At 43.0% G+C, this 18,509-nt stretch overlaps 1 protein-coding gene across 4 annotated transcripts in view; it reads left to right on the top strand.

Annotated features, from left to right (window-relative positions):
- rbms1 (RNA binding motif single stranded interacting protein 1) overlaps positions 1 to 18,509 on the top strand; it is an 82,623-nt gene that overhangs the window by 60,511 nt on the left and 3,603 nt on the right. For 3 of the 4 annotated variants that reach the window (XM_033024143.1, XM_033024140.1, XM_033024142.1), the window contains exons 4-11: positions 1,698 to 1,789; positions 3,239 to 3,396; positions 10,184 to 10,263; positions 13,448 to 13,563; positions 15,404 to 15,447; positions 15,606 to 15,699; positions 16,782 to 16,832; positions 18,162 to 18,272. In XM_033024143.1, the coding sequence (XP_032880034.1) occupies positions 1,698 to 1,789; positions 3,239 to 3,396; positions 10,184 to 10,263; positions 13,448 to 13,563; positions 15,404 to 15,447; positions 15,606 to 15,699; positions 16,782 to 16,832; positions 18,162 to 18,272 (746 nt within the window). The remainder of the gene's footprint in view (positions 1 to 1,697; positions 1,790 to 3,238; positions 3,397 to 10,183; positions 10,264 to 13,447; positions 13,564 to 15,403; positions 15,448 to 15,605; positions 15,700 to 16,781; positions 16,833 to 18,161; positions 18,273 to 18,509) is intronic. The other variant, XM_033024141.1, reaches the window with a different exon arrangement.

The following is an 18,509-nucleotide window of genomic DNA, read 5'->3' as shown; positions in this document are numbered from 1 at the left end:
TATTTTCTGCCTGATGGGAGAGGGGAGAAGAGGGAATGACTGGGGTTGAAGTGGTGATTATTTACTTTGGCTGCTTTCCCAGTTGACGTGTGGTGAATCTGGTCTACTTGATGGATTGGTCGGTATTCACAACTTCTTGAGGTCTTGGATAGAATATTTATCGCACCAAACTGTGGTGCATCAGATAGGATGCTTTCTACGTTGCATCTGCAGAAGTTGGTAAGAGTCATAAGAGTGGCACAGTGGCGCAGCGGTAGAGCTGCTGCCTTACAGCAGCAGAGACCCAGGTTCGATCCTGGCTACGGATGCTATCTGTACAGAGTTTGTACGTTCTCCCTGTGACCGTGTGGGTTTACATTCGGGTGCTCCGGTTTCCTGCCACATCCCAGAGACGTGCGGGTTTGTAGGTCAATTGTCCTCTGTTAATTGCCCCTAGTGTGTAAGGATGAGCAAGTGGGATAACATCGGCGTGGACACGGTGGGCCGAAGGGCCTGTTTCCGTGCTGTATCTCTAAACTAAACATAAATACAGTGATGAGGAGCAGTTCTGAGACTGGCTCTCCTGCAGTGAGTGACTCACCATTTTCCACCAGCTGTTAAGGCACAAAGTTAGAAACGTGATGGAAGACACACCACATGCATTGATTTCTGTTCCTTTTTCCAGGACGTGTGTTTGTGTAAGGCCAGCATTGAATGTGTGCCATTAATTGTAGTTAGCCGTGAAGGTTGTGTTAAACCTTTGCCTTGAACTGATGCAGTCCCTTTGCTGAAGATATTCCCAAGGGGATGTTAGGCTGGAAGTTACAGGGTTTCACTGACTGGATAGCATGCAATAAAAAAGCTGTTCACAGAAATTCACAGATGACACAACAGGTCCACGGCTGATGCCATTTCCCTATATACATATATATATATATACACACACCCTGACCTTTTTTGGTGTTGCTTATTACGGGTTTTACAGAGTACAATGTTTACACGTCTCTTGTACTGCTGCAAGTAAGAATTTAATTGTTCCGTTTTGGGACATAGAGCAACAAAATAGTCTTCAACTCTTGACTCTTGGTCGGCATGGACACGTTGGGCTGAAGGGGCTGCTTTAGTGGTGTATGACAGCTCAGCAGTGTAGAGTTATTCCATGTTGTTCCTGCCGTGTCTTGTAGCCACTGGAAGGTCTTTGTGTTAACAGGAGATGAGTCACTCATCGCAGGGAACCCGGTCTCTATAATGTCACAATGACAAACCTCAGCACAGTATTTGATGACAAATGACAGACCATAGCTGTGAATTTGATGGTGATTTAAAAAAATGTAACATCTTGCAACAAAATAAGAAATTCAAGCTGTATATATGAGTAAATTGTGTTTGAGGTGGCTCATTTAAAAGAGACATATATATCTGAAGTAATTGCATTATTTTCCCTGTTATCTTTGATATCAGTAATATAGGTTACAAGTAGGTAGTTTAGGATCGTACTAAGCTCAAATCTATTCAGCAAAGTGATCTCATCATGCTTTACCTTTCTGTTAAAACTTGCGTATGTCTTTTTTTAAGTGTTAAGAGAACTGTCAATATCTTTGGCTTCTGAGTTGAATTAATGCACACAAGAGACAATGAAGCGGATTTGTCATTTAATTGCACGAAGACTTGGCTGAATTCAATATCGTGATAACTGTGCTTGTGCTGTTGTGTTTCAGGATATGGCTTTGTGGACTTTGACAGTCCGACTGCAGCTCAGAAGGCAGTGGCTGCCTTAAAGGGCAACGGTATCCAAGCCCAGATGGCAAAGGTAACAACTTAGAAATTAAAATCAGTATCATTACTAAGCCCATATTAATACACTGATGTTGATTACGTATCATACTTGATAAGTACTTGAGTATCCGTACTGTCCCTAAAACTGGTTGCTATAAATACGTCCTTGAAAACATTGGTTCTATGACCATGAAACTAAAGGAAAAATATAGATTCTAAGTTTTATATCTTTATGAAAAAATTTGATCTGGTATATTTTTATTACAATTCAGCCCTGATTTAATGAACAGATACTATGAGAGTATTGTTTTTGCAATGACATGGACAGGAACAGTGAGCACTTGATTTGTTGACCTAATTCATTTCACACAAACGTGGGCCTTGTTCATCTGACATTTTCTCCTGATTTTATTTTGAGAAATGTTCCACATAGAAGTATTGTTAACACTTTTTCACATTAGTTTGATGACTGAGAGTCCTGTGTTGAGCAAGGTCCCTGAACACAACACCGCTTTCAAAATGGCATCAATTACAGTCAGGCTGTCCTTTGTACGAACCCTGGTTTCCTTTTAACTACTTCCAGGTGCCATCAAAGCAAGAAATGTTGCTATGAACAATCAACTGATTTAACACTTCACAGCATCAAAGTAAGAAATGAATAATAGTCCGAAGAAGGTTTCATGACCCGAAACGTCGTCTATCCATGTTCTCCAGAGATGCTGTCTGATCCGCTGAGTTACTCAAGCACTTTGTGCCTTTTTTCCCCAATTTTTATTTGTTTAAATCAGCGTTAGAATATCTACGTAGAACATGCAGCACATGAAGTGTGTAAGAAGGAACTGCAGATGCTGGTTTAAATCGAAGGTAGACACAATATGCTGGAGTAACTCAGCGGGGTAACTCAGCAGCATCTCTGGAGAGAAGGAATGGGCGATGTTTCGGTTTGAGACACTTCTTCAGACTGATGTCAGCGGAGGGGGCGGGACAAAGATAGAATGTAGGCGGAGACAGTAAGACTAGTGGGAGAACTGGGAAGTGGAGGGGGATGGAGAGAGAAAGCAAGGGCTACTTGAAGTAGACTGTTGGGAGAACTGGGATGGGGAAGGGATGTGACAAGTGGGAGAACTAGGAAGGGGAAGGGGATGTGACAAGTGGGAGAAGTGGGACAAGTGAGTGACGGAATTAAGTGTTTCCAGTAAATACTTTCCAATTAAAATTCAAAAACATTCATGTTATAATTAAATAATCAAACTTATGACTTTATGACTCTCTGATTCTAATATCTAATATCTGCAATTTCTTGTGTCTCCAATGAAAAAGTATTCTTCACTGTGCTTGTTATAAACTAAATATAAACATGCAGATCACATCTGAGGGGGAAATGTGAAAATTCTGGGTCTCAAAGCCATTCAACTGTGAGGTTCGAGAATATGGAGATCAATTCATCTTTTAAAACAAAGTGCTCCTTCTAATATTATTTTAGCAACAAGAACAGGACCCCACAAACTTGTACATCTCCAATCTGCCACCATCCATGGATGAACAAGAACTGGAGAACATGCTAAAGCCATACGGACAAGTAATCTCCACAAGGATATTGCGGGATTCCAACGGAACAAGTCGTGGAGTTGGCTTCGCAAGGTATACAATACAATACAATATTTATTCAATGTCATTTGAACCTCAGTGAGGCTCAAACGAAACTCTGTTTCTACAGCCATACAAACAAAACAATTCCTACAAGACACATAAACAATTCAATTCACACAAACATCCATCACAGTGAATCTCCTCCTCACTGTGATGGAAGGCAAAGTATTTTCTCTCCCCTGTGCACCATTTATCTCCCGATGTTGAAGCCCGAGGCGGGCGATGATAAGTCCCACGGCCATTAAGGCCATGCCAGGCGATGTACTGCCCCACTCTAGGTCTAAATGCCTCAAAGTTGGAGCCCCCGGCGGGCATTGGAATGTCCAGCCCCGCTCCGGGTCGTTCCAACCCCGCGACACGGGCGGGAGAAATTGTGTTGCGGGAGCTCTGAAAAACGGTCTCCCACTCGGACCCGCGAGCTCCCGATATCACCGTCCCTCAGACCTGCGGCTGGAGCCTCCGAGCTCCGGAGTCGGGCCGCAGCAGCGAGCCACCACCGCTCCCCACGCTCCGAGGCCGACCAGTCCCACGATGGTAAGTCTGCAACTCCGCAGGCTCCGCGACTGGAGCCACCAGGTCGTTCCGGTTGGAGGCCGCTCCATGGTGCTAGGCCCCAACGACAACGGAGACCCGACAGGGAAAAGGTCAGGTCTCCCGTGCAGGGAAGAGATTTTAAAAGTTCCCCCGCCCCCCCACATATACACAGTTAAAAACAGTATAAAAAAACACAACAACTACATTTAACTAGGCAAAAAAATAATAAAAGACAGACAGGCTGCAGGGGCTGCTGCAACGTGAGTCGCGCCGCCAACCGAAGATTTCGTATCATATCGTTTTTATTTTAAAAGCTTAATTGGTACTGTTGGCTCAGTCATGCTTTTTATCAATTCTAATGCATACAATGTTCAGCTCCAATGTACATCCAAAATGAGATTTTTTAAATTGTTGAAGGAGTAATATCCAGTTTCAATTCAGGGCATAAAGTGCTGGAGTAATTCAGCGGGGCAGCAACATCTCTGGAGAACACTGATAGGTGGCGTTTCGGGTCGGGACTATTCTTCAGACTGACGTAACCTATTCCACCGCCCATCCATGTTCTCCAGATATGCTGCCTGACCCACTGAGTTCCTCCATCACTTTGTATCATATTTTGTAAACCAGCATCTGCGGTTCCTTTGTCTTCAATTTGTTTATCTTCAACTGTTAAATGTTGATCATCATTATTTACAATAAGGAACTAAATTGAAACAAAGAAGAAAAAAAACGGAAAAAAACCACCGGTTATCCATTATGTTACTTCTTCGAACCCAGGCAAAGAAAAAGTAGGGTCTTCCACCGATGCTGCTTGACCCGCTGGGTTACTCCAGGACTTGTATGTTTTGCTCAAGATTCCAGCATCTACAGTTCCTCGTCTCTCTAATGAAACAGTATTCTTTGTTCTGTTGGGTTGTTAGCTACCCAATTGGAATTATGAGTTGCTGTTCCTCCAGATTGCGTATGGCATTGGTCTGCCAATGAAGAGGACAGGGCTGTGGCCAAGGAGTAAGAACTGAAACGTCGCTCGTCCATTCTCTTCCCAGATGCTGCCTGACTCACTGAGTTTCTCCAGCACTTTGTGTTTTGCTCTACATTCCAACATCTGCGATTTATTGCGTTTCCAATGAAAAAGTATAACCATATAACCATATAACAATTACAGCACGACCCTTCTTGGCCCTTCTAGTCCGTGCCGAACACTTACTCTCACCTAGTCCCATATACCTGCACTCAGACCATAACCCTCCATTCCATTCCCGTCCATATACCTATCCAATTTATTTTTAAATTATAAAAATGAACCTGCCTTCACCACTTCCACTGGAAGCTCATTCCACACAGCTACCACTCTCTGAGTAAAGAAGTTCCCCCTCATGTTACCCTTAAACTTTTGTCCCTTAATTCTCAAATCATGTCCTCTTGTTTGAAACTTCCCTACTCCCAATGGAAAAAGCTTATCCACGTCAACTCTGTCTATCCCTCTCATAATTTTAAAGACCTCTATCAAGTCCCCCCTTAAGCTTCTGCGCTCCAAAGAATAAAGACCTATCTTGTTCAACCTTTCTCTGTAACTTAGGTGCTGAAACCCAGGCAACATTCTAGTAAATCTCCTCTGTACTCTCTCTATTTTGTTGACATCTTTCCTATAATTTGGCGACCAGAATTGTACACCATATTCCAGAATTGGCCTCACCAATGCCTTGTACAATTTTAACATTGCATCCCAACTTCTATACTCAATGCTCTGATTTATAAAGGCCAGCACACCAAAAGCTTTCTTTACCACCCTATCTACATGAGATTCCACCTTCAGGAAACTATACACAGTTATTCCTAGATCCCTCTGTTCAACTGCATTCCTCAATTCGCTACCATTTACCATGAACGTCCTATTTTGATTTGTCCTGCCAAGATGTAGCACCTCACACTTATCAGCATTAAACTCCATCTGCCATCTTTCAGCCCACTCTTCCAAATGGCCTAAATCTCTCTGTAGTCTTTGAAAATCTACTTAATTATCCACAACACCACCTATCTTAGTATCATCTGCATACTTACTAATCCAATTTACCACACCATCATCCAGATCATTGATGTATATGACAAACAACAGTGGACCCAACACAGATCCCTGAGGCACCCCACTAGTTACCGGCCTCCAACCTGACAAACAGTTATCCACCATTATTCTCTGGTATCTCCCATTCAGCCACTGTTGAATCCATCTTGCAACTGCACTATTAATACCCAACATTTGAACCTTCTTAACCAACCTTCCATGTGGAACCTTGTCAAAGGCCTTACTGAAGTCCATATAGACAACATCCACCGCTTTACCCTCATCAATTTCCCTAGTAACCGCATCAAAAAATTCAAGAAGATTAGTCAAACAATATCTTCAGGCACAAATCCATGTTGACTGTTCCTAATCAGACCCTATTTATCCAGATGATTATATATATTATCTCTAAGTATCCTTTCCATTAATTTGCCCACCACTGACGTCAAACTAACAGGTCTATAATTGCTAGGTTTACTCTTAGAACCATTTTTAAACAATGGAACAAGATGCGCAGTACGCCAATCCTCCGGCACTATTCCCGTTTCTAATGACATTTGAAATATTTCTGTCATAGCCCCTGCTATTTCTACACTAACTTCCCTCAATGTCACAGGGAATATCCTGTCAGGACCTGGAGACTTATCCACTTTTATATTTTTCAAAAGTGTCAGTACTTCCTCTTCTTTGATCCTCATAGTTTCCATGGCTACCCTACTTGTTTCCCTTACCTCACATAATTTAATATCCTTCTCCTTGGTGAATACAGAAGAAAAAAAAAGAAAAGAAAAAAAATTGTTCAATATCTCCCCCATCTCTTTTGGCTCTGCAGATAGCTGTCCACTCTGACAGCTAATATTTTATGTATAACTAAATATAAACTTCAAGCACAGAATCAGAGGAACAGTGTTGTGAGTCAGTACTCAAGCTTGTTGCTATTTTCAGTGTTCTCTTTAACATCTCCCTGCATCTTCCCATTTATCTTCTTGATATTGAACAGATTGTATTTATGTATGGTATATCTGATCTGTTCAGATAGCATGCAAAACAAAGCTTTTCACCGCACCTTTGCACACGTGACAACAATAAATCAAAACTTAACCCCAATTGAACCAAAGAGCAGTGTTATCACCTTATGACTGCTACAAATATTAGAATTGAAAATAAGATGCTTCATCTTACTTTTGAAATTTAACGTACAGATCCACCACCGATTTTCCAGCTGCTGGTGGTCCAGGACCACCTTTAATCTGGAAAAATTCTGAGAGCACACTTGAAATCCCCGCCTGAAAATGTGGCGACTAGGCCGGGTGAGGCAGCCGATCTTGACCTCATCGGGACTTCTGCAGCTGATCGGTGGGTCGAATTTGCCCCCTGCGGCTGGGGCTGTGGAAATCAGGCCCAGCCAGAGCTGGCAGATCTGACTTTACAGGCCGATATCTCGGCCCCTCGGTGGCCTAGACGGAACATTCCGGTACCGATGGCCTCCTCTCTGAGGCCGGGACATCTGTTGTTCCGACAAAATGGATAATCCAGAACGGCTCTGGAAGCTAGGATGTCGGAAAGTTGGTGGTGGACCATCACTTCAAATATTTTGCCATCTATGTTTCAAATTTGCTGAAAGTGGAGCCCAATTTACTCCTCTTTTAACCGTTAAAAATGATGCACACTTAACGAGGACACAACTGAGAGATTGACATTTGAATCTCTATTTGAAGCTGGGGTGATTTTTCATGCTGAAAATGCTAACAATGATTTTGATTGCAGTTCGGAGCTGTTGAAGTTGAGTGTCATAATAATCGTTGAAATGTTTCCAGAAATGGCATGGTTTTGCTTAGAAAATGACAGGTCTTCGCTTGGATGAGCTGCTGACTGCTAAATGTGATGCAGGAATCTCAAAGCATCCTGCACCATTAGTATTGTGTAGTAGTCTTAGTCATAAAGCATGGAAACAGGCCTTTTGGCCCAACTTGCCCACACCAACCAACATGTCCCATCTACAGTAAACCCATCTGCCTGATTTTGCCCATATCCCTCTGAACCCATCCTATCCATGTACCTGTCTAAATGATTCTTAACCGTTGCAATAGTACCTGCCTCAATTAACTCCTCTGGCAGCCCTTTGTGTAAAAAAAAAAGTTACCCCTCAGGTTCCTATTAAACCTATGTCCTTTGATTCTCGATTCCCCTACCCTGGGTGAGAAACTCTCTGCATTTACCCAACCTATCCCTCTAATGATTTTGTACACCTCTATAAGATCACCTCTCATTCTCCTGCGCTCCAAGGATTAGAGTCCCAGCAGCTCAACCTGTCCATATAGCCCAGGCCCTTGAGTCCTGACAATAGTCTCGTAAATCTTCTCTGCACCATTTCCAGCTTGACATCTTTCCTATAACATTGTGCCAAAAACTGACCACAATACTCTAAATGTGGCCTTACCAATGTAGTCTGGATGATGTCAATTTGTTTCTACACTAATTATCTGAGCTTTTTATTTATGTTTTTGTATTTTCTGCACATCTCGTGGTCGTTATAATACACTCAGCAGGAAATGGAGGCATTATTCTTCTGTATTATGTAAATCTTTTATTTCTCCCTCAGCCTCTTTGCATTTTTTTCTTTTCCGTACTGTTTTTCTGGTCTTCACGCATTTTATCCAAATATGTTGCTGTCATCATCTGATTTTTTTTTAAGAGTTGATAACCCAAATATGTTTTCAGCGATGATTGATTGACCTTAATTAATGTACAGAAAGTAAAATTCATTCAAAACAAAATCTGCACATGATCTCGCAGTTCTTCATAGGATTCTCAAAAATCAATTATTACTTTTGACAGTTCTTGCTCCTTAGCCAAACCCCTCTTTCTTTCTTGTCCAATATCTTCACCTATTTCCTCTCAAAAGCGTTTTCTGCCCAGAATCCGCTCTATGTTTTATAAAATGTTCTCAAGTTTAGATATGATTTAGAGACTTTAGAAATACAGAAACAGGCCTTCGACCCACCAAGTCCACGTTGACCAGCGTTCACCCCAAACACTAGCTCTATCCTACACCCTACGGAAAATTTATATTTTTTACCAAAGCCAATTAACCTACGAACCTTTCCGCTTTGGAGTGTATGAGGAAACCTGAAAACCGGAGAAAACCCATGCTATCACGGGGAGAATACTCCGTATGACAGCACCTGTAGTCAGGATCAAACCCGGGTCTCTGGCACAGTGAGGCAACAACTCAACTGCAAAAGGAAAAAAGGAAATATATATAAAAATCCCCATGCTGGTCTAATCCCCATCAGACTAATTACGCAGTGTCATAGAGACATACAGCGAGGAAACAGTCCCTTAGGCCAAACTTGCCCAACATGCCCCATCTACACAATAATAATACTTTATTGTCATTGTAAATACATACAACAAAATCTCAGGCGCACTGCGAGAGCGGAGCTCCAACATATCAGATAAATAATAACGAAAAACGAATAACAAAAACAGCAAGAAAACGTTAAGTCAGGTCATAATGTACAATATTTCACAGGATAGTGTTGTGGCAGTACAAAATATTGGCTATCGGGGCTGTGTGTTCAGTTGAGAGTGGTGATGGCCTTGGGGTAGAAACTGTACACTAGTCCAACCTGCCCATGTTTGGCCATTTCCCTCTAAACCTGCCCCATCCATTTACCTGTCCAAATATTTTCTAAACATTGTGATGGTACCTACCTCGACTACCTCCTCTGGCAGCTTGTTCCATACACCTACCACCCTTTATGTAAAAAAAGTTACCCCTCAGGTTCTTATTTAAGCCCCTGTCCCACGATGTGAGTTTACCCAAGAGCTCTCCTGAGTTTAAAAAAAAATCAAACTCGTGGTACTTCATCACAAGTATTTTTTTAATCTTGGAAATTTTTCACACTGTTGAAAAAACTTCACGAGTTTCCGGGTTTCCCGAGTACCTGCCGTTGGCACTACGAGCCGCTACGAGACATCCACGAGCTCCAACGAACCCGCTACGTACATTCCTACGTACTTACCACGAGTTTGATTTTTTTTTAAACTCGGGAGAGCTCTTGGATAAACTCGTATCGTGGGACCCTTAAATCTTTCCCCAATCACCTTAAAGTGGTTAATGCTTTTTTCAGCTAATTTTTATAACTGTAAATGAACAAAAAATTCTTTTTTTGCCAGGATGGAATCGACAGAGAAATGTGAGACAGTCATAGCACATTTTAATGGAAAATTTATTAAGACCATTCCTGGAGTCCCTGGTGAGTTTTGATGACCTTTGTTAAACTGATGTAGATGTGAATTCATGGAACAGATGACGTTATTGATGATGATGAAGAAATACGATTACTTCTGAGAAATGATGATACGCTGTGGGTTTGTTCAAATATTTCAAAGAATCAGGCATATTGAATCATCTATTTAGGAATACTGATTTTTCTGATACAACAATGAAAAACAAGGGGGGGGGGGGGAGTAGGGAGTATGTGATACAAGGAATGGTTGGACAAACATGGATTATTTTCTTGAGAATGTCAGAGGTTGAGGGGAGACCTGATAGAAGTATACCATTTTATAGAGGTATAAAATTATACGAAGCATAGATGGGGTAGACAATTAGAAACTTTCTCTCAGGGTGGAAATGTCAAAGGCAAGAGGGCATAGATTTAAGGCGAGAGGAGCAAAGTTTAAAGGAGAAAAGTTTCTGTTACACAGTCCCTGCTTTCAGCCTATTTTTCAAGTTACGAGAATTATTTTTAAAAACAGGGGGGAAAGAAAGTCAGAAGTGGAAAGCAATTAATGCTGAACTTGAGTAATGGGTTTGAGAAATATTTTCAGTTAATATCTTAAAATAGCCATCCTGTTCCATGACCTCAATGGCGCATGTGATAGGGCGTGACACAAGGGCTTGCTTGCCAGATCATCACGCATTCTGGCTTTTGTGATTGATGCACACATGTATCCCAAACGAGGAAATACAGTCGACTGGCGAGAGCACAAGTATTCAAGTCAAGATTTTGACGATAACATTATTCAAGAATCAAATTTAATTGTCATATGTCCCGAGACGGAACAATAAAATTCTTACCTGCAGCAGCACAACAGATATGTGAACATAGTACTCTCTAAACCCTGTAATAAACCTAAAAAGTTCAGTGAAGATAGACAATGTTGTCTCTATCTTCGGTTTAAACCAGCATCTGCAGTTACTTCCTACAAAAAAGTTCAGTGTATATATACATTAAAAAAGCATACGTACAAATAAATAATAGTGCAAAAATAATGTCCTCAAGTCCATGTAGTTCAGAACCTATTTGAAGGTTGTAGTATTTAATAGCCTGATGGTTGTAGGGAAGAAGCTGCTCCTGATCCTGGACGTTACAGTTTTCAGGCTCCTGTACCTTCTTCCTGATGGCAGGAGTGAAATGAGAGCGTGGCCAGGCTGATGTGGGTCTCTGATGATGCTGTCTGCCTTTTTGAGGCAGCGACTCCTGTAGATCCCTTCGATGGTGGGGAAGTCAATACCCGTGATGGATCGGGTAGTGTCCACCGCTTTTACAACCTCCTTTGTTCTGGGTGTTCGAGTTTAGAAAAGTACGGAAGAATAGAGTATCAGAAAGATGAGTTCTTTCCCCAGAGCTATTCAGCTTCTGTAGTCATACAACACAGAGACAGGCCATTTGGCCCAAATCATCTATGCTGACCAAGATGTCTCAACTAAGTTAGTCCCACCTGCCTGCGTGTGGCCCATATCCTTCTAAACTTTTCCTATTCATGTACCTGCCCAAATATCTTTTAAATGTTGTTATAGTACCTGCCTCAACTACCTCCTCCGGCAGCTCGTTCCATATACCCACCACCCTCTGTGTGGAAAGAGTTTCTCCTCCGGTCTGTATTAAATCTTTGCCCCATCACCTCAAACATATATCCTCTTGTTTTTCATTACCCTACTATTGGTATGTGCATTCACCCTATCTATTCCCCTCATGACTTTATACACCTCTATAAGATCACCCCTCAGCCTCCTGCATTCCAAGGAATAAAGTCCTAGCCTGCCCAACCTCTGCCCTTAGCTCAGCCCCAACATCCTGGTAAAAATGACGGGTGACGTTTCAGGTCGGAACCCTTCCTCACTTAACTCTCTATGCATCACTTCAGCCAGTTCACCTTCTGGGTGCAAGTCAACACAGACACCACCAGGGGTCAGGCCTGAGCCCTACAGTAATAACAACACATACAAGGAACTGCAGATGCTGGTTTACCACAAAAGGACACAAAGTGCTGGAGTAACGTAGCGGCTCAACCAGCATCTCTGGAGAACATGCATAGGTTACATTTCGGGTTGGGACCCTACTTCAAACTGCCGAATACCTACAGCCTATTTTATCTGTTGATGATAATCTATTGATTAAGCTGGAAAGAGTGCAGAGAAGAATTGCGAGGATGTTGCCAGGACTCGATGGCCTGAACTATAGGGAGAGGTGAGCAGGCAGGGACTTTATTCCTTGGAGTGCAGGAGGCTAAGAGGTGATCTTATGGAGATGTATAAGATCATGAGAGGAGCAGATAGAGTAAATGCACAGAATCCTTTAGGTACACAAAAATGCTGGAGAAACTCAGCGGATGCAGCAGAATCTATGGAGCGAAGGAGATAGGCAACGTTTCTGGTTGAAACCCTTCTTCAGCACAGAATCCTTACCTGGAGTAGGGGAATCGAGAACCTGAGGACTTAGGTGTAAGGCGAGGGGAGAAAGGTTTAATAGGAACCTTTGGGGCTACTTTTTTTACACAAAAGTGTGGTGGCTAAACAAAATGAGCTACCCAGAGGAGGTTGTTGAGACGGGTACCATCACAATGTTTGAGAAACATTTACACAAGTACATGGATAGGATAGTTTTGGAGGGGTATGGGCCAAATGCTGACAGGTGGCACGAGTGTAGATGGGGCATGTGGGTTGGCATGGATATGTTGGGCCGAAGGGCCTGTTTCCATGCATGACATTTGTTCACATGCCATCCAATCAAATTATATTATACATGAGTACAACCAAGACATACACAAGCACAACAGGTACAAAGGGAAAAATATAGTTGTACTGCATTGGAGCGTCACAGTTACGGAGAAAAAGTCCAAGGTCCGTAATGAGATAGGTTGGAAGATCGGGACTACTCCCTAGCTTATGGGAGGACCGTTCAGAAGCCTGATAACTGTTCCTGAGTCTGGTGGTACCCGCATTTCAGCTTTTGTATCTTCTGCCGGATGGGAGAGAGGAGAAGAGGGAATGACTGGGATATAAAAGGTCATGGATTATGTTGGCTGCTTTCCTGAGGTGTGAGGTGTAGATGGAGACAATGGTGTAGTGCTATGTAATTGTAAAATGCATCATGTTTTTAGTCATACACACAAAAAATGTAACTCCCTAAGCTTGATCTTGTGTCTTCACAGCTCCCATAGAACCATTACTCTGCAAGTTTGCAGATGGTGGGCAGAAAAAGCGGCAAAATCAAAACAAATTTGTGCAAAATGGCCGGGCTTGGCATCGAGAGGGAGAGGTGAGACTTGTAAGTGCTCTCAGGAAATTAAAATAACCCTGTGGAAATAATATTGTCGCCAACTGCTCAAATTGAGTTTTTATGATGTGCGTTTAGTTTAAAGATACAGCATGGAAACAGGCCCTTTTGCCCGCCGAGTCCACGCCGAACAATGATCACCCCATACACGGGTTCTACCCGACATTAGGGACAATTTACAGAATCCAATTATCCTACAAACGTACATGTTTTTGGAGTGTGGGAGGAAACCGGAGCACCCGGAGAAAACCCACGAGGTCACAGGGAAACCGTACCAACTATGTACAGACAGCATCCACAGTCAGGATCAGGCACTGCACCACGGTGCCGCCCTTGTGCAGATAGTTCAAAGTAGATATTCATGCAATAAATATTTAGGAAGTATGCTTTTTCTACTTGTGTTTCAATCAACATTGGCACTTGCTGGATAAACATAGGAGATCGAGCAATATCTGTGGAAAGAGAAAACATTAATGTTTTAGGTCCAGAACCCTTCAGAACTGCGAAAGAGGGAAACAAGTTTGTCTCGGCAGCAGAGATGGTGGAGACAGGACAAGGGGTGGAAGGGACACAGTAGCGAACCCCAGGAGTATTTTTTTTAATTTCTCGAGCATCCAATAAACCAGGGGTCGACAACCTTGTTCTGAATAGGGGCTGGGATGCATGTCCGTGAGCGGATGGCGGGCCACATCTATCACGGGTGCACATGGATCCCGCCCCGGATGGCAGGCATCAAGTCACGTGTTCACAGAAGGTAGACAAAAATGCCGAGGAAACTCAGCGGGTGAGGCAGCCTCATGCAATCCTTACATGTCTCACCCGCCGAGTTTCTCCTGCATTTTTGTCTCCCTTTGATTTTTCCAGCATCTGCAGTTCTTTCTTAAACATGTTCACAGAAGGTGCGCGACCGTGCTGGCAGCTTTGCGCAGGATGCAATGCAGCCAGAGCTCGGCCGCTTTCGGCGCTCAGCGGGCTGGATGAATACGGGGAAAAATATCCGCCTGCGGGCCGGATGATTTCAGGTTACGGGCCACATTCGGCCCGAGGGCCGTAGGTTGCCGACCCCCACTATAAACTATAAACTTGAAGGTGTATCGATAGTAACAGTCACCCGTTTATTGTTTGGAGAAAATGCTACTTTTAGGTCTGGGGCCAAGTATTGTGTGTCTGAAACAACCTCATGCCATCAGATGCTGATGTACAGACAAGAGTTCATTGCTTTGAAACAATCTACAAGAATCAAGGGGTGGCTCAGTGGCGTAGCAGTATAGTTGCTACCTTACAGCACCAGAGATCCGGGTTCGCTCCTTACTACGGGTGCTGTCTGTGGGGAGTTTGTACGTTCTCCCTATGGCCACGTAAGTTTTCTCTGGGTGCTCTGGTTTCCTCCCATATTCCAAAGATGTACAGGTTTGTAGGTTAATTGGCCTTGGTAAAAAATTTAAATTGTCCCGAGTGTGTCGGATAGTGCTAGTGTTTGGGACGATCGCTGGTCGGGCCTGTTTCTGCGCCATATCTAAAGTCTAAGCCTTATCTAAGTCTAAAGTCTCATTAATTTTGTATCAGATAATCATTTTCTCAAATAATCATTTTTAAAGTTTGACTGAAGTATTGACAATGTTGTTATCTGTTTAATCACAATGATGAGAACTGTTTGCTTGATATCTTGATGTCATAATAGTTTCCTTAAAGCAGTAAAACAGCTAAATCTTGATTATGACATTATCTAATAATAGTAATAGTATTCATTTATAATAATAATCATTACAATATTAGATTATTACAGGAATTTAACAAATATTATTTAAGATGATTCCGATTACATTTTCAGGCTGGCATGACCCTCGCATATGACCCTGGAGCTTTGCAGAACGGGTAAGTAACGCAAAGTGCTTTCCATCTCCTGTCAAAGCTTCCTTTGAACGAGGTAGCATTATGTTGGGTGTGACATTTGTTTCCCACATTTGCTATTTTTTGGCAATATCCTGCCTATTGCCGAGTGTTGCTTATCTCTGCAGTATGTCTTTTTTTAGATTTTATTCGGCACCTTACAGTATTGCAGCAAATCGAATGATTGCACAGACATCACTTGCACCCTACATTGCATCTCCTGTTTCAACCTATCAGGTCGGTTTTCCAACTTTCCAAATCATTTATGGTTTTTGAGAGGAACTGTAATAATGAATTTGCAAGACTTTAGGGTGGGTTGCAAGGAGGAGAGTGTGGCTGATTTTAAAATAATTTCGTGTCAAATGTTTTGAAGCATCTCAAATAATTCCCAGGGGTTGCACAGTGGCGCAGCAGGTAGAGCCGCTGCCTCACAGCACCAGAGAACCAAGTTCGATCCTGACCTCGGGTGCTGTCTTGTGTGTTGTGGGGGAGGTTTGCACGATCTCCCTGTGACCACGTGGGTTTCCTCTGGGTGTTCCAGATTCCTCCCACATCCCAAAGACATGCAAGTTTGTAGGTTAATTGTCTTCTGTTAATTGCCCCCGGTGTGTAGGGAGTGGATGAGAGAGCAGGATAACACGTAGAACTCGTGTGAATGGGTGATCGATGGTCGGCATGGTTTCAGTGGGCCGAAGGGCCTGTTTCCATGCCGTATCTCTGAACTAAACACTAAACTTATTCCAGTGGTGTGTTAAACATTTTTAATGCAAGATAATATTTTTTGAGTAGCTACGTTAGATTTGGACCATTTAAAATTTAATTCATTCATTTTTCAATTAAATGTTCCAGTAGATTGAGAATGACGTTGACTGAGTTAATATTTGTTTGTGCCTTGAATTCAGGTGGTGCTAAAGGTAATGCAATTGCCCCCAAATCCCACTGTGCATTCATGTTTTCAGGCATATGCTTTGTATTTCCATACCTCATTAGTGATGTAGAAACAAGGAACTGTGGATACTGGCTTCCCAAGGAAAGACAAAATGCTGGAGTAACTCAGCGGGTCAGGCAGCATTTCTGGAGAACATGGTTCAGCAACAATTTGGGTCAGGCCTTTCTTCTGACTGACGAAAGGTCCTGACCCGAAAGGTCACCTATCCATGTTCTCCAGAGATGCTGCCTGACCCGCTGAGTTACTCCAGTACTTTGTGTCTATCCCATTAGTGATGGGTTTCCATGCTACGTGATAGATCCATCAGGGATTTAACACGGTCTGATTTTTTTGCACAATATAATTTGATTCTCTCTACATTACATTGCAGGTGCAGAATACATCATGGATGCCTCACCAACCTTACCTAATGCAACACGCTGTAAGTTCACTCGCAACGTACTGTCAGTAGTTTGCAGGGATGAATATTCACATTGCCTAGAGTCATACAGCACAGAAATAGGCACTGCGGCCCAACTCTTCCATGCCGATCAAGATGCCTCGTCTACACTAGTCCCACTTGCCTGTGTTTGGCTTCTAAACCTTTCCTATCCATGTACCTGCCCGCATTGTCCGTGCCGAACATGATGCCAAGACCAACTCTTATCTGCCTGCACATAATCCATATCACTCCATTACCTGCATATCCATGTGCCTATCCAAAAGTCTCTTAAACGCCACTATCATATCAGCCTCCACCACCACTGGTGATGCATTGCAGACACCCACCACCATATGTGTAAAAAAACTTTCCCCGCTCATCTCCTTTAAACTTTACCCCTCTCACCTTAAAACGATTCCCATGATTTTTCCACCCTTGGAAAAAGGTTCTGACTGTCTATCCTATATCTGCCTCTAATTTTGTATACTCCTATCAGGTCTCCTCTCAATCTCCAGCATTCCAGAGAAAACAATCCAAGTCTGTCCAACCTCTCCCTATAGATAATATTCTCCTTATCCTAGTATCATTGAGGTAAACCTCCTCTGCAACCTTTCCAAAGCCTCCACATCCCTCATGTAATAGGGCAACAGAATTGCTCGCAATATTCCAAATGCGGTCTAACCAAAGCCCTGTAGAGCTGCATCATGACCTCCTGACTCTTATACTCTCTGTGGAATTCTCTGCCTCAGAGGGCGGTGGAGGCCGGTTCTCTGGATACTTTCAAGAGAGAGCTAGATAGGGCTCTTAAAGTCAGAGGATATGGGGAGAAGGCAGGAACAGGGTACTGATTGGGGATGATCAGCCATGATAACATTGAATGGCCTACTCCTGAACCTATTGTCTATCAATGCCATGACCTGTGAAACCAAGCGTACCAAATGCCTTCTTAAATTATCTACTTGTGTTGCCACTTTTAGAGAGTAGTAGACTTGACCCCAAGGTGCCGCTGTACATAGTGGTAGAAAGTGTTGTGGGTGTTTTGATGTAAGTAACATGCAACAAAGTGTCATAGTCATAGTCTTACAGTGTAGAAACAGGCCCTTTGGCCCAACTTGCCTACACCGGCCACTGCAGGCCACCTCCGATCCGCAAGCTCGGCCTCTTGGAGCGCTGCTGCAGGGCCTCCAGCGGCCTACTCCACGATCACCATGACTCGGACACATCAACCCGCAAACGCGCCATCCCTTCACCTCACACAGCCACATTATTTTGATGCAAACCAAACAAACATCCCTGTGCCTTGATAAATTGCTTTCTCTTTTCATTTAGGGCGCAGTAATGTCTCAATCCATGGAACACCCCATGTCAATGCAACCTACATCAATGATGAGCCCACTGACACAACAAATGAGTCATCTTTCAATGAACAACACAGGAACGGTAGGTGGTGTCTCAAGGCAGCATCATTTTGAGCTATTAACCTCATTGAGGGAAGTTGGTCTGATAAATGCAATACAGGTCCACCACCGATTTTCCGTCACCCTTCCTTCCCAACCTTTCTGGATCATCTGTTTTGCCAGACCAACAGATGTCATGGCCTCCGAGAGGAGTCCAACGGTAAGGGATCGATCCACCTAAACTGTCGAGGGGCAGAGACAGCCAAATACAGTTCTTTAT

Source organism: Amblyraja radiata, chromosome 7 (assembly GCF_010909765.2).
Source record: "Amblyraja radiata isolate CabotCenter1 chromosome 7, sAmbRad1.1.pri, whole genome shotgun sequence".
Lineage (NCBI taxonomy): Eukaryota > Metazoa > Chordata > Chondrichthyes > Rajiformes > Rajidae > Amblyraja > Amblyraja radiata.
The sequence above is the reverse complement of the archived record's forward strand: the minus strand, read 5'-3'. Positions and strand labels throughout refer to the sequence as shown.